The following is a 24,881-nucleotide window of genomic DNA, read 5'->3' as shown; positions in this document are numbered from 1 at the left end:
TTAAAGATTTGCTCCCAAGATGTAGACTCTCTGTTTACCTCACAGTTTGTTTCTTTTGCTGAGAAGAAACTTTTTTTTTAGTTTGAGTCCATCCCATTTATTGATTCTTGGTTTTAATTCTTACACTATAGAAGTCTTATTAAGGAAGTTGCGGCCTAATCCCCCATGATGGGGCCTAATCCCCCATGATGGAGGGCCTACTTTTTCTTCTATTAGACACAGGGTTTAGTTCCTAGGTCCTTGATCCACTTTGAGTTGAGTTTGTGCATGGTAAGAGATAGGGTTTAATTTCATTTTGTTGCATATGGATTTCCTGTTTTACCAGCACCATTTGATAAAGAGGCAATCTTTTCTCCAATGTATGTTTTTGGTGCCTTTGTCTAATATAAGAAAATTGTAATTTTGTGGGTTAGTCTCTGTGTCCTCTATCATATTCACCTTTCTTAAGGGTACGGTTGGGTGACATTGAGCATGTTTATGTTGCTGTGCAACCATCTCCAGACACCCATCTCTAGAACTCTTCATCTTGCAAAGCTGAAACTCTGTACCTATTAAACAGTGACTCCTCATTCCTTCCCCTCCCCTTTCCTGACAATTACATTTCTGCTTTCTGTCTCTAGGAATTGATTGCTCCAGTTCCCTCACGTAAATATAATCATATAGCATTTGTCATTCTGTGACTGGCTTATTTCACCTAGTGGAGTGTCCTCAAGGTTCATCCACTTTGTAGCTTGTGTCAGAATTTCCTTTTTTTGGAAGGCTGAATGCTATTCCATGGTAGCATATTGCACATTTTGTATATCCACACGTTTCAGTTGCTTTCTTTCCCCTTTGATTTTTGTCAATAATGCCTCTGTGAAGATGGACAGACAGACATTTCCCTGAGCTCTGCTTTCAATTCTTTTGGGTATAGACTCAGAAGTGAAATTGCAGGATCACATGGTGATTCTGTTTATAGTTCTTTTTAGGAACTGCCAGACGTTTTCCACAGTAGCTGCTCTATATTTCACCAACAGTGCCAGGAGCTCTGGTTTCTCCATGTCCTCACCAGCACCTACTTATCTGGTTATTTACTTTTGATAATAGCCATCCTAATGAGTGCAAAGTGATATCTCACTGCAGTTTTGGATGGCATTTCCTTCATGATGAGTGCCATGAACACCTTTCCCAAGTGCTAATTGGCCATTTGCATATCCTCTTTGGAGAAATACCTTTTCCCCATCTTTGAATCAGATTTGTTGTTGAGTAGATGATTTTTTTCCCTTTAGACTTATTTTATTAAATCATAAATATACAACAGCTTTATAGCTTTGCACATGCACTAAAAATTTTTTAAAGGAAAAATGTTATGTCTTATTACATAAGACATGATCCTTCCTGGCTAATAGCTTTTCAAAACTTTGAGAAAGACCTTGAAAAAGATTTCACATGTCACTTGAAACTTACAAATTTAGCGTTATCAAAGAAGGAGTGCTTCTACACTTTTACAAAGATCACTAGAAAGAGACAACAATTAAAAAGCTAAGACACTGTTTCAAAAGCATTTTTTTTTTACAATCTTTCATCCACAGTAAGGTAATATTCTTTAAGAATACAATCCATTCACAAAATGTCTCTTGGTATCTGCTTTGGTGTCTTCTGGCATTTCACTGCCTGTTTATGTATAACTGATAACAGTTCCCTTAACATTGTTATTTCGATGATCTGAAGCTATTCTGCTACCTCTGGGCTCTCATCCTCTCTTATTTATACAGTGAAACTAATGGCAAGTAGGATGAAGCTCAGTAGCTGCTCCTTCCACCATAACCTCCACTTCCTCCACTGCCTCCTGCACCATAATTTTCTCCACCATATGGTCCTCCATGTTCCTGCTACCACCAAAGTTTCCACTCTTCATTGGACCACAGTTAGAAGGTTTCTGGCTATAATTCCCAAATCAGCATAATTTCCACTTCCATAATGTCCTCCTCCATTGTTGTCCAGACCACCCTGGTTGCCATATCCAGGTCCCCCTCCACCACATCCTCCTCTTCCTCTTCCATAACCAGGGCCACCTGCAACATTGTCACCTCCAGGTGACTACAAAGAAGCTATTTGTTGGTGGAATTAAAGAAGATGCTGAGGAATACCACCTTAGAGATTAATTTGAAGGATATGGAAAAATTGATACCATTGAGATAATTATTGATAAGCAGTCTGGAAAGGAAAAAACTTTGGCTTTGTTACATTTAATGACCATGATCCTGTGGATAAAATTGTGTTTCAAATGATCATAATGCAGAAGTAAGAAAGACTTTGTCTAGAGAAGAAATGCAAAAAGTCCAAAGCTCTAGGAATGAAAAAGGAGGAAACTGTTATTTTGGGGATTCCCCCTGTGGTGGTGGTGGAAATTTTTTGGACCAGAACCAGAAAGTAGCTATGGAAGAGGATTTGATGGATATAGAAGTGGGCATGGATTTGGAGATGGATTTGTGAACTTTGCTAAAGCATCTTGAAGAGATCTGAAAGTTCCTGAAGAATTTGAAGATTAATATACTTTGCGTGAAGGCAAGATGTGTATATCCTCATTGTGATTTTAAAAAGAATTAACCCTAGTTTTTATTCCTCATTAATCTCTAATATTGAAAGGGAATGTACAAATTTTAAAGTTTCTTAAACGGTATTTCTTTATTCATTCTTCCTGATCTTGTTCTAATTGTGGATGGTAGATGTGATTTATTAGGTGGAATATGATTTATTCTGTAATAGTGAGATTTAAGCAAATGTCTTTGAATTCACTTGACACTTGCTCTTTTTATGTATTACCTCTACTTTTTGTTTCTTTCTTTTCTTTACTTTTTGACTCTTGAAGAGACCAGCATATGTAGGTGAAGATGTTCACATTTCTGGGGTTAACAGTTTCTAAGAGAGCAGGTGGTAGCAGAAGCTCAGAGGGGTAGTATGTGTGCTATGCTGAGCATTTCACACTATGGAGAACACTCACACACAGTTCTTTTAAATTGTGAAATGTCCACCTTAACTGATTTTGAAAATGACATTTCTAGGAGTAATGACTACCTTCGAATTTCTGACTACCTGGAAGTAACACAATTTCAGTTATGATTCTATAGGGAGAGAATTGAAGAAGCTAAGTGAGTCAGGAGAGCTGAATTGTCAATCACAGAAGAACATGCCAGCTCCCTCTTGGTCACCACTTATCGGGACCTAATGTGATAACGAGGGAGTCATGTCCTTGGGTGATTTTAGGAGGAGATATTACAGAGGGGTCATAATGGAGAGCAGGTGTGTTATTTATTCTGCTGTGGGGTTGGCATCCTGGTTTAGATTCCCCAGAAGCAGACCCTGAATAGGATTTGGGTACATGTAGTTGATTTGGGAAGACATCTTGAAAATAGAGTCATCCTGTGGGATATGCAGAAGACTTTTCCAGGATGCCCTGGAATTCTACCATCCTTGAATCTTCAAGCCCTCATATATAATAGTGTAGTATTTGCTTACACATCCTCCCCTATGTCCTGTCTAGATTACTGATAACAATATAATGTAAATGCTGTTTAAATAGTGTTTGTATTGTATTGTTGAGGGAATAATGATAAGAAAAAATTTGCACATGTTTAGTACAGATACCATTTTTTTTCTGAATGTTTTTGATCCATGGTTGGTTCATGGTTTTATATGGAACCCATGAATCTGTCAGGCTGACTGTAACTGCAGGAAAAAAGGACGGTCAAGAGAGAGGGTGGGAAGGAAGCTAGTAGGCTCTGAGGGTGACTGATGCTTACTCATGTTGGGAATTCTGACAGCTTGTGAGAGGCAAGAGCTGGGGAATTCATACCCCAGGTCCCATCAGTCATTAGTGGAGAGCTCACCCTGAGCACCTCTGCATGGGGGAAGGTGGGTCGTGGGCAGCCAGAGAAGCCTTCCCTCAAAGGGGTGCAGGTCCCAGCAGTGGGAAGTCTGGCCAGGGGACCTGGGTGGCAAGGACCAGGGGACCCGATTGGGTCCCCAGCAGCACCTGCATGCTTCAGAGCCCTTACCCTCTCTCCCTTGCTGGAGTCTGCACATGCTCAGGACTGTCATGATTGTCATCAGCAGCAATTTGGGTCCATTTTTATAATTAATACCCAGTCTTTGGGATCTATAGGAAATTGGGCCTTTCTGTTTATTAGCCAAAAACATTTATCAAATGTTTTCTATGGAGAATATCTATGTTTATGCATTTGTAAAAGGAAAGTCTCTGAGGATCAAAATTATGTTTATTGTGTCTTGTTAGATAAACTCCAATGCAGTAGTGTTGTATTAAAAATATGCCCTGAGTAATGTGTGAAGAATTTAGCAAGCTGGCAAGCATTGTTATTCTCCAAAGAATTTGAATTTTTTCCAACCATTAATCTGATGCAAAGATGACAAAGGAGAGCGGAGTTGCAGACGCAGTTCTGCACAGGAAGAGCTGTTTAGTGACAATGGACTGAGCCAGAAAGTTATTTAACGTCACCTTTCTTTTTCTGAATTGTTCCTTCTCTTTTGTTTTCTTTTTCCTCCTCTTATTTCCTATGGATTAATGATAACAGACTCTTCTTTTTTTTTATAGCTTTAACAGATTTACAGTATTAAATACATTCCATAAAAAAATCACCTACTCAGTGTGTCATTAATTTGAGAAGCTGTTTATATCTGCTTTTTCACTGTGAGGACACTGACTCAGAGAGGTGAAGTGTTCTTCCTGAGATCACACAGTAAGTGACTGGCATTGAGATATTCTGACTCCAAAGTCATGGTTCTATTTCCTGTGCCAAGCGTTGACCACAGGTTCTTTTATCCTCCTATCACAGCTCTTGGTTGAGACTTGGTTAGTCTCATGTGTAGAATTAGTTAGTTACTGGGGCCTGGTCTGAGTTCTATAATTTTATTAATATGCACTTTTCCCATCTGATTACTATGTTGGTTTGGTGCTCTAGGTTAAAAACCCATCCGTTTCATGAGTTCCCACACTCAGAATAGGATTAGTGTTTCTCCAAAGGCTGTGCATAGAACCTCTCTGGTTTATGTTGAATGCTCTTATTTGATGTTATTCACAATTATTTTACTTCTTAGAAGGATGCCAGGGGTTCTCAATGCCAGGCCTACCTCTACTATCTAGAAGAAAAAAAGTCCTTTTCCCCTTGCTTCCCATGTAGTGCAGGCAGAGTGACGCTAGGTGAAGGGAGATCCACTTGCTATTCTGATCCTTGTCCTTCCTTTTCTGAAAGGAAGAGGGAGATGACTGGCTTATGAGAACGAAGCACTGCGATGGACTTTACTGTAGGAGAGAAGGAGGAAGGCTTTGGAGGCTGTGCAGAGAAAACAGGACCCAAACTACCCTAAACGTGATGAGAGCGTTGTCCTTCCTGGAAGTTCTTAGACAATATCCCTCTAACTGTGAATGATCAAAATCCTGTGCTCTCAGGTCTCTTGGAATCAGTCTTATTCGTAGGGGGCGTGGCACCATGTTTACATTCCCTTAATTTCTTTGTTTTCAATTTCAAAAAGATTACTTCTTTTTTTCCGATTTTTTTTTTTAAATCAATCATTTACCCAATTCCAAATTCAGGGCTATCTAACAGGTTTCAGCCACATGAGTCTTGCTTTTGTATCTGTTCCTCTACCTTTTCCCTCCCTTTCTTCCTATTCGTTTTGGGTTTATGTTTTTCATTGTTTGCTTTTGTAAATACAGACACGTGTGCATGTCAAATGGCACGCTGTTCTCTTCTTCCATAAAAAATTCACCCACTTGCCTCTCCTCCTCCTGTGACCTAGAGAGCCTCTCTCTGTATATGATATTTTTCCTGGTTGTGCCTTGTGTGTGGATTCCACAGCCTATTCAACTGCCTCCAGGCAGTGTGCACTCTTCAGGTCTTTTGTAAATACAAATGAAGCTTCAGTGCGCGAGTCCTTACACATGTTCTCAAGGACACGCTGAGGACAGGTCTTGGAAGTGGATTTCTGGGCCGAGGGTGAAGTTTTGCTGTTACTGCTGGTTTCCTTCTAATGTGGCTTCCTTGTGCACTGCCACCAACACTGCACAGAGATTTCTGTCCCCCTGCGGAGCTGGGACCTCTCTTATCTCTTCTTAAGTCTTAGTTTCCTTTAGCTCATGTTTAGAAGACATGGTTCAGGTTTCTCTCGTGGTCACAAGTCTGTGTGTACCATGAGAATTTAGTGACAACCGTTCCAAGGTAGGTGGAGAATGGGCAGCTCTGCTTGGCGTTTGGACTTGTTTCCAATGAGGAGGGCGAAGCCTGGCAGAACTGAGAGAACATAGGGTTTACTGGAGAAAAGGACTTTTGCAGCTTCTCCTGATTCTGATAATCATTGGGGAACTTCAATGGATTTAAAATGATGCCAAGAATTTTGAATCACTTATAAACACAAAAGATTTTTACAAAAAAAAAAAATCTTATTTTATTTTCTTGGGCTAGTTTTTCCTCAAAATTTAGAATCCTTTTTTAGGCCTAAATTTTATATAACTACAAAATTTACAGGGGAAACACTGCAGTGAATATAGATTTCTAAGGTACCTCTTGATTTCAGAATTATCAATTGTAGGAAAATTAGGTTTCTTAGAATCAAGAAGATATGGTTCCATTGAAATTAGAAAGATGACAATACTTTTAATTTTTAGCCATGGAGCCCCTAGTAAATGTCCTATGTGACAATTCATTTTTTTGAATTCCGGTTTGATCGTCTTTGACTCATGAAGTTTCTGGGGAACGGATCACGTGTTTCTCTCTATCAGGCTGACTTCCTTTCTGACATATGTAGATGCTCAAGAAGTAATCTGCCTGTCTTGCAAGGTACTTGTGGTATGTAAAAGTCAATGTTTATCATGGCAATGGACATAAATATTAAAATCTAATGTCTTATTTTAGCTACTTTCTAAAATGCTTTATTTTTAGAGCATTTTAGGATTATAGTAAAATTCAGCAGAAGATTGAGAAATTCCCTATTTCCTCCCTGCCCCTACGTAGGCATAAGCCCCATAGTCACTATCCCCACCAGAATGCTGCGTTTGTTACAATTGACAACCTACCTTGACCTGTCATTATCACCCAGAATGTATAGTGACATTGGGGTTCACGCTTGGTGAACACTGTGGGTTTGATAAATATAAAATGACATGTATCCACCATTATAAAAATACAAATGGATTTAAAATGGTGCCAAGAATTTTGACTTTCACTGCTGTAGAAAGTCTCTGTACTCTGCTATTTAAATATTAAAATTTGATGTCCCATTTTAGTTAATTTTAAAAAATGTCTGAAGTGTGACAAATTTCGTATGAAATATTTATGTCTCAAATTCCTGTAGCCCAAACTTGAAACCTAGTTAAGCTAAAACCATTGAATATCAGGAATATTGACTCACTGGTGTGTGAAAGTTCAAACCAATCATATTCAGCAAGAAGAGGGCAAAGACATCTTATTTTGCCTTTTTCCAAGTATCACTGAGAGCTCAGAAAGAGGGATCTTATTCACATGTTTTTATACTCCCAAATTTTCTTCCATCTCATGTTTTTTAAAAATAGCTTCCTTAAGGTATGTTTTATGTGTCATAAAAATCTACTCTATTTAAATTTATAGTGTGATCATTTTGGCAATTTTACTGAATGATGAAACCATTTTAATAAATCAATTTTAGCTCATTTTCGTCATACCCGTAAGATCCCTCATGCCCATTTTAGTTAATCCCATTTTCCACCCAGGAACTTGCTCTCCTGCTTTCTGTCTTTATAGATTTCATGCAGTGGAGTCATAGGGTACCGTGTGGTCCCTCGTGTCTTCACTTAGAACAATAAGGTAGAGCATGTGATCATTGTTTGCTCCTTCCTGTCATTAAACAGTGCTTGATTGTATGAACACATCACACTGTTTATTTATCAGTTGATGACTTTAGGTCGTTTCCAGCTGTAGGCTACTATGAATAGCACCGCTATAAATATTTGCCCACAGATTTTTGCGTGGGCACGCACTTTCATTTCTCTTGGGTAGATACCTGGGAGTGGAATTGCTGGGTGTGTGGTAATTATATGTTTACATTTTTTAGAAACTGCTGAACTATTTTCCAAAGTGTCTTCTGTTGCTCATTTTAACACTTTCTTTATTGTCAAAGGAAAAAGATAATTGTCCCTAAGGCTTGATCACTCATAAAACTCCTGTATTCTACGAGTATTGAACACCTATCTTATGTGTAAAAAAGAAGTATAAATGACACAATTATTTCTTTCAAGGCACCCACACTCTATTGGAGAAGCAAATAATACTCAGATAAGTAACTTCAGCGAGAGCAGTACTGTAGGGAAAATCCATCTCTGGTGCAGGGACCCAGGAGGGCACCTATTGTAGGCTGCGGGAGCAGGACAAAGGATTTGAAGAAGGCCCCACCTATGTTGAGTCTTGGAAACTTATCAGAGTGAGGAGAGGGCCATGTGGCCCAGGCTGAAGCAGGCCCCTGTCCTGCGCACACTCTGCAACTCCTTTACACTGACCAAATTCACTTTTTTCCCCATAGGAATTACTGTCTACCAGGTGCCATGTAATTTATGTGTTTACACGTTGAGCTGATTGTCTCTTTCCCTGAGAGCATGGGTCTTTGGTTTGTCCACTAATATATTCCATATATTGGCACGGTGCCTGGTGTGAAGAGGGCACTTGATCCATATTTGTTGAATCCGTGAGTGTGTAAAGCACCGTAGGTAAATGAGAGCAGAATGTTTAGAGGAGATATAAATATTGGTGATTCATGACATGAGAGAAGTTATCAGCACCTTATTCCATGCCCCCCATCATTTTAACATGAGCAATTTTGATAATAGTGAGAATTAATGCTTCCTAAGGACAGCAACTGCTAATGTCGTTGTACCAAGGTGAACAAAATCAGAGATGCTGGGGAAAGAGGTAGGGAGGCCTCTGTGGTCATTATATCGGCAGAGAGCATCGTATCACCAAGTGAGAGGTGTGGTGTTGCTTCAGAATTTAGGACTGGATTTGGTGAGACAAGTTTGCACACGGGCCAGAGATGGTTTGGTAGTTTTGGCGAGAGAACAGTCTTCATTGTGTTATAATTCAGAGGGAAGTTTGCGGGCACCGATGCATAACTGTCAAGTACCTCTTTAGAAAGTTAGGAATCATTAAAAGGATACCATTCAAGCAAGTTATTTTAGTTAATATAACAGGCAACAAGGGATCTGAAAGGGGTAGGAGGAGGAAAAGGAGAAAACTGTCATTCCCTCAAGATTTACCCACTGTGCTTGTCATTTCTAAGGCTTTTTATTTTTTTGCAAGTCAAATAAGCAAGGACCATTTTTGACACAGTTGTCTGTGACTTTGAATACAGCTCAAATGTCTGAGAGAGAGAGAGAGAGAGAGAGAGAGAGAGAGAGAGAGAGAGAGAGAGAGAGAAGCCTCTGCTTATAAAAGGGAGGATTCACTGGGGAACACTAAAGAAGGGCTTCACTCAAATTTATTTGGGGTCCTGTTTGAAAAAATTTCAGCCATTTCAATAATGCAGAAAAGGAATCCACCCAAGTGAAGATATGCAAGTCTTTTACACTGGTTTATTTTTAAATGAATAAAAATATGGGCAAGAGCATATATACGTATGTTTCATTTTGGATCGAATTTTATATTATTGTCATTTGAGACGGGCTTTTTGTACGGAATAAAATTGTTTAGAGACTGATCATGCCACAACTTGGATGTCACTTCTAATTCAGCTCCACGGAAGTATTGTGATTTGTTTGTTTTGTTTTTTCTGTTTGCTTTTGATGAACAGAGGGTAGGAGCATTGGAGAAGATGAAATTGTAGAACAATAAGGGATTAACATAAAAGGCCTCTCTAAGACAGTTAGACTTTATCTGAGGGAAATCGGGAACCATGCAGAGTTTTAATTAGAGAAGTGACGTGAAGAATGTTCATGAGGTGAGCCGGGAACGGGTGGCACATGCCTGCAATCCCAGCGGCTCCGGAGATTGAGGCAAGAGGATCACGTGTTCAAAGCCAGCCTCAGCAGTGGCAAGACACTCAGCAACCCAGTGAGACCCTGTCTCTAAATAAAATACAAAATAGGGGGATGGGGCTCAGCCGCTGAGTGTTCCTGAGTTCAATCCCCAGTACCAAAAAAAAAAAAATGTTCATGGTATAGATTCCCTGTCACTGTGATTTGGACACCAAATTGAATAGGAGAAGAGAATTAGGAAGAAGAATAGGAGACTTTTGGAGTTATTCAAGAAAAAGTTAATGGTGATCTGAAAGAGGTAGGAGGTAGTAAATCGATTAACAATCTGTGACAGAGGAAGCAATGATTCAGATTTATGTTGTTTGAAGCAGTGGAATACTGTGTTTTTTTCATACCTGGATTCTGAGAAGTGAATTACCTTAGTCAAATTTCTATAACAAACATCCAGAGGCCGGGGAATGCATGAAGAAACGAGATTTGGTCAGAACTGGAGATGCAAGAGCATGGTGCTGGCATCTGTTCAGCTTCTGGTGAGGGCCACTTGCTACTCAACTCACGGCAGAAAAGTGGAAAGGGGATGTGTGGGTGCTAAAGGGGTCCAGCATGCAGGCTGGCTTTCCTTTTTAACAGCTCACTCTCACAGCCACCTATCTAGTTCCAAGAAAATGAGATTCACTCCCATAAAAAAATGTTAATTTCTGTTAATGACCTAGTCACCTCCGACCATTGCCATCTTGGGGATTGAGCCTTAACCTGAGTGTTGGTGGGGACCAGCGGTATTCAGACCAGAGCTGGTCTGGTTGGAAGAATCATGAATGTCTCCCAGATTTCCTTCTCTCTCTTGCGTCTGGATGGAAAGTGGTGTTGCTCACTGAGTAAGAGAGCACAGGAGAAAGAGCAGTGGGCATTTTGTGGAATAAGACGACGGCTTTGGTTTTGGATTTGTCACTCTTGGGGAACTCATGGAATATCCATATGACCAGGCTTTGGAAATCTGAGACAGGAGCGCCAAGGGCTGAAATGCAATTTGAAGACAAGATTTTGGATATGTGTGTACAATGAGGATACCTGAAGCCACGGGAGAGCACTGCTCACCCCAGGGAGCACTGGAACAAGAAGAGTACAGGTGTGTGGAGAGAACCCTGGGGAACCTTGAGCTTTAAAAATAGGCTTGGAAGAGAGGAAGGAAAGATCTGTTTCGAGCAAAACGAGGCAGTGGTAATATGTTGTCAGAAAAGCCAAGGTGGCAGGGCATTCATTGCAGAGGGAGGGGACGGGCTATAGTGTCAGGTCCCAGAGTTCAGTGGGAGCCAAAGTGGTGGATGGGACTCAGTGACTTGGAAAGCATTGAGGTCCATAGTTTCTACAGTTTTTTTTTTTTTTTTTTTTTTTTTTTACAATGAGCATGGTATTGAATGGGAGGAGGAAGTCAAAACAAATGTTGAGGATAAATAATTTTTCTCTTTCTAAATCAGTTATGGGAATTTTACCTTAGCATAACATTGATTTTTTTTTCATTGAGAAGGAAATAATATAAGATTAACTATTTTAAATTAAATGATTCAGTGCATTCACAATGGTGTGGAACCACCTCCTCTATCTAGTTCCAAACTATTTTAAATCACACAAAAAGGAGAATCCATAGCCTTTTAGCAGTTGCTCCCCATACCTCACTGCCCCAGTGCCTGGGAACTATCAAGCTGTACTCTATCTTTATGCATTTCCTAATCCAAATACACCATAAATACACCATATAGATGGAATCATGTAATCTGGTACATTCTGTATCTGATTTCTTTTACCTAACATAATATATTCAAGATTCATTTATGTGGCATTTACCAGTACTTAATAATTTTTCACAATTGAATAATATTACTTTATATGGATATATAAAGGAATATTATGATTTGTTTATCCATCATTTATTGATGAGTATTGGCTGTTGTGAATATCATTCCCATGATCACACATGTCTGTTCATTTATTTGACTGTCCTCATTTTTGCTTCCTTTGAGCATATCTCTAGAACTGGAATTGATAGAACAAACCAGTTTTTCAGGACTATATTTTCATATACTGTTAGTGGAGAATCCACAGGAGGCATTGTGAATTGTACAAAAGTGACTTAAACAGTCTAAGCTCTTTGCATACTTTATTATTCCCTTTCAGACAGGATTGGTGAAACCACCATGTGGTAATTAAGCAGCCCATCAAGAGATAAGGTGCAAATATATGCAAACATATATATATATATATATATATATATATATATATATATATATATATTTGAATATATATTCATTAAGTATAGGCACATGTATATATATTTAAAGGAAGATGTGCTCATTAAAATTGAGTTTTTATTTTTATAAGAAGAAGCCATTGTAGATGAAGAATGGAATAAACTAAGTCATGCAGGAGACAGATGATGCGAATAAGGTTGAATGTCTCATAGTTTAATGTTTCTGAAGAAAAGAGTGCAAGTTGCCCTCTAGTTGTTAGTAAGAAAAAGAGATGAACAAGGAGGTGAACTGAGAGCACCCATGGCACTAATTGAATAGCTAGCTGACTTTTAAAATTAAGGTAGTATTTTCCAAATCAACTTTTACTCATAGTCCCATAACCACTGACTCATCCATGTTTAATCTTATGGACTGAATTTCTCCACTCAGAGACATCAGTGTAGATAAAAAGAGATTTGCATTCCATTTATGACAATCTGGCTTCCTTGTGGCTCAGTTAAATAGTTCTTCACAAAATATAGATTAATGAATTCATAGAGAGGTAGCATAATTACATGTCCTGTGAAATTTTTGATGATTTCCAGCAACATTGATGCTATGTCCTCAGAACCATCATTTCCCCCCTGAAGTCTTTCCTTTATAGGAATCGATGATGGAACTGAGATTGTGCAGGATGTGGCTCTGGGCTTTATTCTCCAAACACTGCTTTCAGTCTCCAGAGAGGGAATAATGTTTGTTTTGTCTGCTAAGTGTTTTATTTATCTGGGCTCATTAAAGCCGTAACAACCACCTAGAGAAAGATCCATGGTAGGAATGTAGATGTGCTAACTCCAAAGTCAGGGTGCTAGTGGTAGGCTGAGGGTGCCTATGCCCAGCGGGAAGTAGGACTCTGGTGGTGGGCTTTGTGGCCTCCCCCAAGACTGAAACACATTGACCATCCCTGAGCATGTCACAGTTCTCACAAAAAGATTCTGGGTGACTAATGATGAGAAATTAATTTCCTTATGAACAGTGTATCTGGGATAAGCTCATAGTTAATTAATGCTGGTTTGAGGAGGTCCATTGGATTCTACCTCACTTCATTTAAATGATCTCTATTCCATGTAGATGATCTCAGTAGATTAATCCCTCGGGCTGATGTATCTATTTCTGTTTGTGGCATGTGTTTGTTTCAGGCAGAGAAAGCTGATGGATTTGTGAACCTGCCTGATTTCACCGTGGAAAGAGCATCTGAATGCAAGAAAAAGCAGTAAGTCGTCTCTTACCTTCCACAAAACCCTGAGCTGGGATAATAACTGTTTTTAATGTCCACCAGGTGATGTGGTGAATTGGAAGTGAGTGAAGGCAATGCTCAGATGTCTGAGAATTTTGAGCATCATGGGTTGGCACCCTAGACACTCATAGAAATATATAACCTCTTGCTTTCTGGCATTTCATTTTGTGGAGCAGATGGGTTTTCAAACCCCCATGAAGCCTTGGCAAAGAATGTCGTTGATAACTGAGTGTGCAATGGAGAGAAAAGTGTGCTCCCATCTGGGGCTGGCAAGGTCAAATGTCAAGGTTTTGACCTTATAAAGAGAAGAACAGAAGGTGAAGGAGTCTTACCGGATGACATTGAAGGCATCATGTTGGACCAGAATCTCCTTGCTCATGTGGAAGTGAACTCTCTGAGATGTCTTAAACTTGGGATTGCACCCTGATGTAGTTTACGTCCCAGAGATTTGATAACTGGCAGAAACAGAGCAGTCCCCTGCTCACGGTGCTTGTCTCCTAAGGAGGGAGCAGCCTGGAGAGTCTGTGTGACCCGCCCAGGGCTCTGGGCAGAGCTGGCTCTGACTGTGGTCCCCAGCCTCTTAGTCAAGTGCCTTCCCATGAGATCTCCTGATGTAGTTTGCTCTTTCCGTTTTCTTTCACCTCTCCTATTCTTCTACCTTTGGCTTCTTTTCCAGTCTTATCAGAAAGGGGCATTTCCTCGTTCATCTGTTACTAGTTGCAGTAATTTGTTGTTTTCTCATAAGAAATTAATAAACCAGTGTTGGCTCTAATTCTTTGACATTCTGGCCTAGCAGCGTGTTTCGTGATACATGCAGTGTGTTGATGCCTGTGGTTTTTGAGTGGGTCTTTAAAAAAAACTGTCCTGTTCTGCAGGACTTCCGGTCTAAATGGTAAAGGGGAAACACTTTATTGTTTGTTATCTTCAGTGTTTCATATGTCTTCTTTAAACCCAAATCCACTTCCCATGTTCCCTTTAATAATGAACGCATCATGCCTTAGATAAGGTTTCTGAGGACTTGTTGTGTGTGGAGGTTCCATATCTGATTATTTTCCTGTAAATAAAATTTTGCTGTAGATTTGATTGAATTTGAATCAATGCTTAATGTGAAGGCGTTGATATGAGTATTTGACACCTCTGTGAATCTCAATTCTAACTTACTGTATCCTTATCATAAAGCAGTTAGCAAGTGGAAACAAAAGGTTATGCCCTTATGTTTTAAATGGAAACTAACACTAAGACGCAGCCTTGACATGGAAATTGACCATTAGCACCCTAACTAAAATAAGGACTAGACAATAGGTATTTAATCGAATAATTTTTTTTGTAAACTTATAAAGAAAGCAGTTATTTAAGATGACTGTTTTATTTGTATTTTATTTACTTACAGACCCACTGATAAATGCAAGTACTAATTCTTATATGTTTGTGTTTTTCCCTCTTCAAGTGCATTTAAGATCAACCATCCACAGATCAAGACCTTCTATTTTGCAGCTGAGAATTTGCAGGAAATGAACGTGTAAGTAGAAGATCTTGCTAAATCCAGACCTTAATGGAACAGACTTGCCTTGGCCAGGCCTTGGAATTTGTAGCCTATGTTTGTATTAATTATTGTTTTATTTCTTTATGTTATTTAAGAATTAATTTCCTTAGCAGTTATAAAGTCATCTTGCTGACTTCTATGTTCAGAAGCATTTTGAAGAACCACACATATCTGAAAGGCTACTTTAGGGAAGAAGTGGTAAGATTGTTCTGAGGGCACCCTAGGTTGAGGAAAGAGTAGACGGAAGTCATGGTGAGAACATATTTAAATGAGAATCAGCATTACAAGGAGAAAAACTTAAAGGTATTTTGTGACTGATTTTGTAGCTTTCCACATGTAAAACTCTCACTCTACTGCATTTAATATGTGCTGTGTGGATACCATGGTGATTCACGATTTATCACTTCTTTATGCATCATTCTGAACATTTTGTAAAATGTCCTTGCTGAGAGCGTCTATCATTTAAAAATTTTACATCCAGAGCTTCATTTCCTGTGTGCTCTGTTTAAATAAGTGCGCTTCAGGCCCTCTGTCCCCTCCTGGTTTAGATTAAGGCACATGACGATGGCTGCTGTTTGAATGAGGCTGTATCTCAGGGGCTGACTTGGGGTGTTCCGTTTAATTTTAGCCTTCTTCCCATAATTCCCAGTGTCTCTTATTACCTTCACCTCTCCAATTAAAATATGTTTACGAAACACAACACTGTGTGCCCCACCGTAGCAGATGATGGGTGGTAGCAATAAACACACACTCAGCTCCTCCATTCATAGAGCTTATGCTGAAAACCTATTTTATTTGTACCTAATAAAATCCTTACTTATCTGTATCTTATGTACTTTTTCTTTGCCGTCTCAGAAACTTCAAGAAAATAATATCTAGCTTTTCATCTCCCCCTCCCCACCCTCAGACACACACAGTCTCTCTTTATAGCCCTGTCTAGCTAGGAGCATTGGCGCTTGCCCCCTACTGTTACCTCCCTGCCGTGTCCCTTCAGATGAGGGCACAATGACTCACAGGTAGTTGGGAAATCCTGTGTTAGGCATAATGAGGCATGGCTTTGACAACTGTCTTCCAAATATGTCCTTGGCCAACTTAGTTAAGGACAAAAGTTTCTCCCCTTTTTGATTTTAGCTTTTTTTTTCCAGGGTCTTTTTCAAGCATCTGAGAAAAATTAAGAGCAGATACACAAAACAAGAGGAAATTTAGCATTTCACAAAGTTCTATCCTTATCTTTTCATTTGTACTGTGAGCTGGTCCTTTGGCTAGCCAGCCCTTGCTCTGTAAGGTGTGGGTCAAGGCACAAGGTCCAGCCTGAGGTGCTTGGTACCCTGTGATGGTGAGTGCCAGTCTTGCTGAGCCACCAATGAACTCTCAGTGGTCTTTACTGGCAGTGAGACTGTGCTGCCTGCCACCCACTCACAGTGGCCTCCTGCTGTCCTTGACTTCTCCCCTCTATAGGTGTCTTGTAGATCCTTCCCTCTTACCATCTTTTCCACCCATCCTGGGTCTGATTCTTTCAGGGTACTTCTGTTTTCCCCAGTAAGGTGTCAGTGAGACTGAGCTTCTCAGAGAAACAATCCCTTCTAAATGTTTTATCATCTACTGAATTTTTCCTCCAACCCAGTCAAATACATTCTTCAACTAATAAGAGGCAAGACCCTTAGTGCCTTCACTCAATCCATCAGATTTCAGATTATAATTAGCTCTTTCAATCACATATCAGAGTTATTTGGCCTCCTGTCTTCCTACCCCACCAACTCTCTGATTTTCCTGTACATATCCATTTGGTCTTCTATGTTTTTGTGCTCCATTTGCAGATATTTATTGAATGGCAACTCATTTGTATGTGTAGTAGCTGTAGATGTGTACATATACTCACTGTGTTGGCTGTTAAATCAAAACTTGTCACAGTTATCAAGCCAAGGTCTTACTGCTCATCTATGTTGTGAAGAGCTGTTATTTTACTTGAAAATTTGTTAGTGTTCCTCTTTCTAACTTACAAGCAAGATATACATTGAAATTTGAAATTAGGGTGTCTTGATTCCCTGTTTTTGAATCTCTGTAGTGACATTTATGCTTGAAAATTACTCATCTGGTCACTCATGTGTACATAGCCTATTTTGTCTATGCCTGACTATATCATGATTTCTTTATATGTAATACGTATATGTAAATAAAGTATGAATAGTATTATGGAATTTTATTATTCTGAAGATGATTTTTTTAATAGCCAATAATGCAGAATCTCTCTAGGCTACCAAGTTAACTTTTTTCTACCACCTGAAGATCTTCCCTTCTGTTGACGTAGTCTGTTTACACCAGTCCATAATGTTTCTGGTGAGATGTAGAGGTGTGAGGGAAGAGGAGGTGGCATGGCAGTGATGGGCTCTGGTGCAGATGTTCGTCTCCTGGGTAACTGTATTTCTGGGTAGTGACATTTCTCTCAAGGGCCATGAAAGGAAAGGTAATTAAGTTTAATAGAAACTTCTCATGTTCTGCAGCGACCCTCAATTTACAAGTACTGGGTAAGTAATTAAGGGTAATGAAAGAGTTGGTTTCTAGGCAAAGACAGGAGATTGATGCTTTCTAGATGGTGTTTGTGGGAAGAACATTCTTGTTTTTTACATCGATTTCCTCATACTTGTGCTCCAACTCGTACATTCTCATCAAACTCATAGACAACAAACTCTCAGGAAACATCTGCCATCTTCTTTTGTGTAAATATAAGTCCCTTTGTGCATCTATTTAGCCACAGAAGTTTTTGTACTACCATAAGGTTATAGAAAATTCTCGGCAAAGGAGGTGCTCTAAGCCAATGGGTTCTAGAAAGATAACTCTCACTTGGGTTCTGAACAATCACTAATCATTGAAGCAGCTAACTAATGGTGGCAAGGAAAAGTGCATGAAGTTTTGGGTGAATGTGGAAAGGAATCTTTAGTCAATACTCTTCCACTTTGCAATATTTTCATGTTTTGGAAAGAGGTTTAGAAACACATTCTCTTATTTCAGGCACCCTCAATTCAAAACTATTTTCTTTTTACTTTTTTTTTTTTTAAATTTTGTCTATTTCACTTTTAGATCCTTTTTTTGAGGGGGGGGGCAACAAATGGTTATTATAGTATTTTAAAAAGTGAACCATGAAATTTATTGTGTTTTGCCTCATCAAGTTTTTAAGATGTTGGGCTGGGATTGTGGCTCAGCGGTAGAGTGCTCGCCTAGCATGGGCGGGACTGGGGTTTGATCCTCAGCACCACATAAAAATAAATGCATTGTGTTGTGTCCATCTACACCAAAAAAATAAATTTAAAAAAGTTTTTAAGATGTAATCTTTAATAGTAACTACTATTACTTGTACTTAAGTAATACATAAAACATTCTTGTAAAAAAAATCAAACAATGCAGAAATAGGAAAAATGAGAGACTGCCCATATTCTTCTTTTACCTTCCAATTCAACTTCTCTGCCTGGCATTAACTACTTTTAATAACATGATGTATATTCTTCCTGACACTTTTCTATCATAGCAATTTATGCACTTACACAAATATATAATTTTAAAAATATATTAGAACAACTAAACATATTTGATACTTGGTCTTTTCCATGAATCATATATTAGGATTTTCTAGGTTATTATAAGCTATCCCCTTAGTCTTTTAGTGGCTTCATTATAACATGGTGTCAGTAAAATCAACATCATAATTTATGCATCCATTTTATTTTTAGTGGACAATTATATTGTCTCAGTGTTTTTCTCTTTCTGCTATTATAAGCCTCATTGGCAGTTAACATTTTCCCATGTTTCTGTACATGAAGATATGTTTATAGGTATAAAATAGACATTTATAATTTAATTTTTGGACAAAAGGGTGGATATTTCAATTTTGAATAATAACATCAAATTGCCTACTCAAAATCGGCTGTATTGATTTTCATGTTTAATCCAACAATGAATGAGAATGTCCATTGTTCCATTTTCTCCTAAGCACTAGAAATCAATATTTTTTCTTCTTTAATTTTTTTTAGTTGTCGTTGGACACAATATCTTTATTTTATTTATTTTTATGTGGTGCTGAGGATCAAACCCAGGGTCTCACACGTGCTAGGTGAGTGCTTTACCCTGGGCCACAACACCAGCCCTAGAAATCAACATTTTTTAACTTTTCCAATCCAGTAGTGAATATATTTTCCTGTGTTTAGCTATGCATTTTCTAAAATGCTCTTGAGACTGGATAACTTTTCCATTTATGTATTAACTATTGAGGTTTTTTTTCTGTGATTTTTTTCTGTTTGTTTTTCATAGTTCTCAACTGGGATTTGATCAACATTTTGGGGTTTCTGTGGCAGGGTCTGGGCTCTGATATTGGTCCAGTCTTGGTCATTTGGGGCTCATCTTTTTTCTTGTAGATTCTCCTCTTTTATGTATTTTGAAAATTAAATTTGTTATTTTTTTCTGTTGAAAAATAATGAATAGGGAGGGGAGGGGGGATAGTAGAGGATAGGAAAGGCAGCAGAACACAACAGACACTAGTATAGCAATATGTAAAACAGTGGATGTGTAACCGATGTGATGCTGCAATCTGTATACGGGGTAAAAATGGGAGTTCATAACCCACTTGAATCAAAGTGTGAAATATGATATGTCAAGAACTATGTAATGTTTTGAACAACCAACAATAAAAATTAAAGGAAAAAAAAATAATGAATATAGTCAGGTCATTGTTGGCTGATGATCAGGTAAGGATTTCTAAATAGTTGACAGTTATGGGTCAGAGTGTGCAATCTGTGGACCACAATGAGAGTGCAGGGTGCTGAGTGAGGCATGAGGCGTTGTAGGACTAGAAGCAATGAAAGTAAACAAGAGTCCAGAGATACAGAGCACTGTTGCTGTTATTTTGTTCCTATTGATTGACTTAGGTCACTGTGAAATGATCATTTCTCAAAAAAAAAAAAATATAGAATACACAGTATGAATATTTTAAAACACACAGAAAAGTAGAAATAAATCACCTCGGTAGTCACTGCCTCCAAACCACATTTTACCTTTAAGCATAACATTACATAATTAGGAATATATGAAATAGACCCATTGCTGTCTCTTATCTTTTAAAATTCGTGTTTTAAAGTGAATTCAAAGCGAAAATCTTGAGAAGGAACTACTATGGCCTCAAGTTATAAACCATGAGTTTATATGAGTTCCTTAGGGTTTGCCTAGTAGTACTGTTTTTGTTATTGAAGTTTAATTGGACTTCATTGTCAATAAGATGAGAAATCAATAGAATAGAGAAGATGGTCAATTTTTATTTTATGTAAAATTTTTCAAGGAATAGATTTCCCCAATTTAGAAATAACTTTCAGTCTTGGGGGCAGATCTTTTACTGATTGATGTGGTAATCTTCCTGGTTTTAAATCGATGGTCTTTATATTTTCTAAAATAAATTGACATCATTAAAAGTGATAGAGATATAACTTTAATGAACAAGTTACTACATTCAGTGGTAAATTTTTTGATGGTTACTAAAATTTTCAAGTGCATAATTATAAAAGGTATATTTGTTTATGTATTTAGAATACCTAATTTAGCTGCCTGCTTTAAGCAACTGCATGATGGCCAGCTTGCTTATCTCACAGAGCATACCCTGAAAGGAAAGTATGAAACTAGAGGCCTTATTTTATTTTGTTTTTTGGTAGTGGGAATTGAACCCAGAGGTGCTTAACCACTGAGCCACATCCCCAGCCTTTTTTATATTTTATTCAGCGGCAGGACCTCGCTGTGTTGCTTAGTGTCTTGTGAAGTTACTGAGGCTAGCCTTGAACTTGTTGTCCTCTTGCCTCAGCCTCCCGAACTGCTGGACATGCACCATCATGTCCAGCCTTCTGTTTTGATGCCCTAAACTTATGCTGATTCTTGAAATGTTCAGGCTGACAGTTGAATTAGGACTGACTTTCATGATGGAGTCTGTCACAAGACCCTCCCTCAGGTGGTCCAAGGGGAAGGTGTGAGGGAAGGGGGCCAATCTCTTTGGTCTAACATTTACTTTCTACTTGAATCCTAGGTGGTTAAATAAACTTGGAATAGCTGTGATCCATCTTGAATCCACTACAAAGGATGAAGGTATATTCCATTCTAAAGTTCTGAAAAAGTAGCCAGAGAATTAGACTAAGATGAGAAAAACAATATCAAATTCTATATATAGTCTGATCCTGAGGAAACAGTTTGGCATTTGAAATGATCTGAGTGTAGAGACAGACACATTCACACAGACTTCACCAACATAGACGAGAGCTTCCCAGGCCGGCTCTGAATGATTTCACACTTCACCCACACTTGAGCAGCTGTAGGCTTCACTGATATCTCAGGCAATTGCCAATGCAAATGTTTTATTGCTCTACTTAACTGAATTCTTACTCATACCCGTGAACTTGTCATGATCTAGGCAGATAACTTTCATCCCACTGTTTCCTCTCTGATATTTTAACATTTCCGCCAGGTGTGTGCTGAGAGTGATTACCCCAAGATTGTACTGGGAACCTGAAGGTCAGATTGGGACACAGGCCATATTTTTAGCATACTCTGTAGCTCTCAGGGTTCAAAAGCTGCGGGAGTCCAATTCTTCCTGATGCAATTACTCCTTGCTGTGCAGAAGAGGGCGGCTTTGCCAGCTGCCAGGGCCACTGAACTGAGACTGTCCCTGAAATGCTCAAACCACATCCAGGGACAATTCTAGACTAAGGAATTGGAAATAGGGAGTTTTATTTTTTGATAACAAATTTGTACAATCTTAAATTTAGAAAGAAAACAGTGGCAAATGACTTAAAGCCATGGAGTCCAATGCAATCTCGTCAAATAAGATCTTTTCCCCCAAACTTCCAAAAGCTTCATTTTCAGTGTGCCTTGGGGGGGGTCTCTATATATCCGGTTCTCCCCGCTGACTTGGCCTGTTGGTCCCTTCCCTGTTGGCCCCCTCCTGATGGCTTGGGTGCCCAGCCAGCTTCAGCTCACTCAATTCATGACGTTTCCTATCATCAAACATTTCCCCATTGACCTTCTTCTTAGTGTTTGAATTCTTTCTTTGAGGAGTTCTTCTATTTTCCCTGAGCTCTGGTTGGTCCTCTTCATGCCTGTGGGATGTTCTTGGAGAGCAGAAACCCAGAGGGGCCATTTGTTTCTCCATCTTCAGTAATTCCTTTGTACCAAGTATTTCACTAGATTTGTATTTTTTCTGAATTGGATTGAAATTGCAATAGCTAGATGGAGAAAAACCTATGCTCATACATTATGGAATAAATGATGGCAGCATTTAAACATGAAGTGTTTTCCTTTTTGTTACAGAATGCTACAGTGAAAGTGAGCAGGAGGATCCTGATATAGCCACGGAGACTCCGCCCCCTCCTTACTCTGCCACTTCCTCTCCTTTGGTAGGTGCAGACGTCAGTCTGTTGGTCAGTCTTTCCTTCCAAGTAGGTAGAAACTACTTTGCCTGATACAATTTTTTGAACAGGCTAAATTAAGGTATCTGCCAAAGAGCAAGTGGGTTCTCAAGGTGCTGGACTCTGAGCCTTCTCTATAGCTACTCACTGATCTAACAAACACGGTGCATCTGTGCAGGATGCACAGAAGTATCCAGTCACAGGATTCATGAAAGTGTAAAGGGTGTCTAAGTAGTAATCCAATACTTAGAAAGACTTGCTTTGCAATGTTTTTTAATACCCTGTTTGTCCTCAGAAAGAATTTAAAGCACCTTACCTAGGTGCCTGTAGAATAAGATGCAAAATGAATTTAAAGGGGATAAAAAATAGCATTAAAAAAAGTAGAGTCAGAAAAATAGGAAGTCAAGAATGGGGTTATTGCATTAAGATTGTGTGTGGAATAATTTTGCAATCCCTAGAGAGCAATCAAAATTTGATTCTAAGCTTTGTGTGTGTTGGTATTATTTATAGGTAGTAAGACTAGAAAATTGCTTCATATTTGGATGGATGGTCCCTTAGAAAGGGTCAGAGAAGGATCACTGAGGAAGTAGATTTATGTTTTTTATTTATTTGATTAATTTGCTTTTTTTCTATGTGTATGTGTGGTTGAACCCAGGTCCTCAGGTATGCTATGCATAAGATCTACCATTGAGCTACAGCCTCAGTAGGATTTTTAAAAAAAATATCTACTATGTATTAGGACTTATGTAAATGACCTAAATATATGATAATTTAATCTTCTAACAACTTTGAGAAATAGCATTATTTAATTTGCATTTTACTGATGACTGATGGCATCATTATGTGTTTAATACTGTTCAAATGACATCTTTTATGTTTATTGGCCATTTGGATTTTCTCTTTTGCAAAGTGTCTGTTAAGCCTCTGGGTATTTTAAGTTGCTGCTTGTTCCTCTTTTTATATTTAATTTATAGCATTTCTTAATTTACTATTACATATATTAGGATTATTTATGCTAGTCATGTGCATTAATGTCAAATAAAATATATATTTGTCAGCTAAAAGTGATTAAATTTCACTTTGTTAACTCTTTAAACTCCTTCATACTTTCTTTTTATAAAAGATGTTCTTGACATTAATGTGCCAGATTTATCCATTGCTTCCATTTGGTTAATGTATTTTTTTCCTGGATTAAGAAATGCTTTCTTCTGCTGAGGCCACGAGGAAGTAGATGTCACTGTCTTATGGTTAGGAAACAGGTTCAGAGGTGTTGAGTGGCAGGGCCAGACCCCCAGCAGACAGCGCCTGTCGGGGAATCGAGGCTACTCTGGCTGGGGAGTGAGTGCCCTTTCCACTGTCTGTTGTGCTTGTCCATCCACAGAGCCAAAGCTCATGGAGGGCTTGTTTGGTAACAGATAAATGAAGGGATGCTTATGAGAGCAGTGAACCAGGCTGTTAAACTTTAAAGATTCTTTAGAATGTTCTGAGTCATCCATCAAATGTTATTTCCTAATATCTTCTAAGTTGATCAGTTTTTTTTTCTTTTTTTTATTGGTTTTTCAAAACATTACAAAGCTCTTGACATATCATATTTCATACATTTGATTCAAGTGGGTTTTGAACTCCCAATTTTACCCCAAATACAGATTGCAGAATCACGTCGGTTACACATCCACATTTTTACATAATGCCCTATTAGTAACTGTTGTATTCTGCTACCTTTCCTATCCTCTACTATCTCCCCTCCCCTCCCCTCCCATCTTCTCTCTCTACCCCATCTACTGTAATTCATTTCTCTCCTTGTTTATTTTCCCATTCCCCTCACAACCTCTTATATGTAATTTTGCATAACCATGCGGGTCTCCCTCCATTACCATGCAATTTCCCTTTTCTCTCCCTTTCCCTCCCACCTCATGTATCTGTTTAATGTTAATCTTTTCTTCCTGCTCTTCCTCCCTGCTTTGTTCTTAGTTGCTCTCATTATATCAAAGAAGACATTTGGTATTTGTTTTTTAGGGAGTGGCTAGCTTCACTAAGCATAATCTGCTCTAGTGCCATCCATTTCCCTGCAAATTCCATGATTTTGTCATTTTTTAGTGCTGTATAATATTCCATTGTGTATAAATGCCACTTTTTTTTTTATCCATTCATCTATTGAAGGGCATCTGGGTTGGTTCCACAGTCTAGCAATTGTGAATTGTGCTGCTATGAACATTGATGTAGCAGTATCCTTGTAGTACGCTCTTTTAAGGTCTTCAGGGAATAGTCCGAGAAGGGCAATAGCTGGGTCAAATGATGGTTCCATTCCCAGCTTTCCCAGGAATCTCCATACTGCTTTCCAGATTGCCTGCACCAGTTTGCAGTCCCACCAGCAATGTACAAGAGTACCCTTTTC

The 24,881-nt window shown here is 38.7% G+C and overlaps 1 protein-coding gene across 9 annotated transcripts in view; it reads left to right on the top strand.

Moving 5' to 3' along the window:
- Ipcef1 (interaction protein for cytohesin exchange factors 1) overlaps positions 1–24,881 on the top strand; it is a 163,211-nt gene that overhangs the window by 100,200 nt on the left and 38,130 nt on the right. For all 9 annotated transcript variants that reach the window (XM_058583187.1, XM_046456625.2, XM_046456622.2 and 6 more), the window contains 4 exons: positions 13,416–13,489; positions 14,961–15,032; positions 21,112–21,170; positions 22,389–22,474. In XM_058583187.1, the coding sequence (XP_058439170.1) occupies positions 13,416–13,489; positions 14,961–15,032; positions 21,112–21,170; positions 22,389–22,474 (291 nt within the window). The remainder of the gene's footprint in view (positions 1–13,415; positions 13,490–14,960; positions 15,033–21,111; positions 21,171–22,388; positions 22,475–24,881) is intronic.

The sequence above is a fragment of the Marmota monax genome, unplaced genomic scaffold, assembly GCF_021218885.2.
Source record: "Marmota monax isolate L192 unplaced genomic scaffold, Marmota_monax_Labrador192_F-V1.1 WCK01_AAM20220418_F8-fsc00164, whole genome shotgun sequence".
Lineage (NCBI taxonomy): Eukaryota > Metazoa > Chordata > Mammalia > Rodentia > Sciuridae > Marmota > Marmota monax.
The sequence above is the reverse complement of the archived record's forward strand: the minus strand, read 5'-3'. Positions and strand labels throughout refer to the sequence as shown.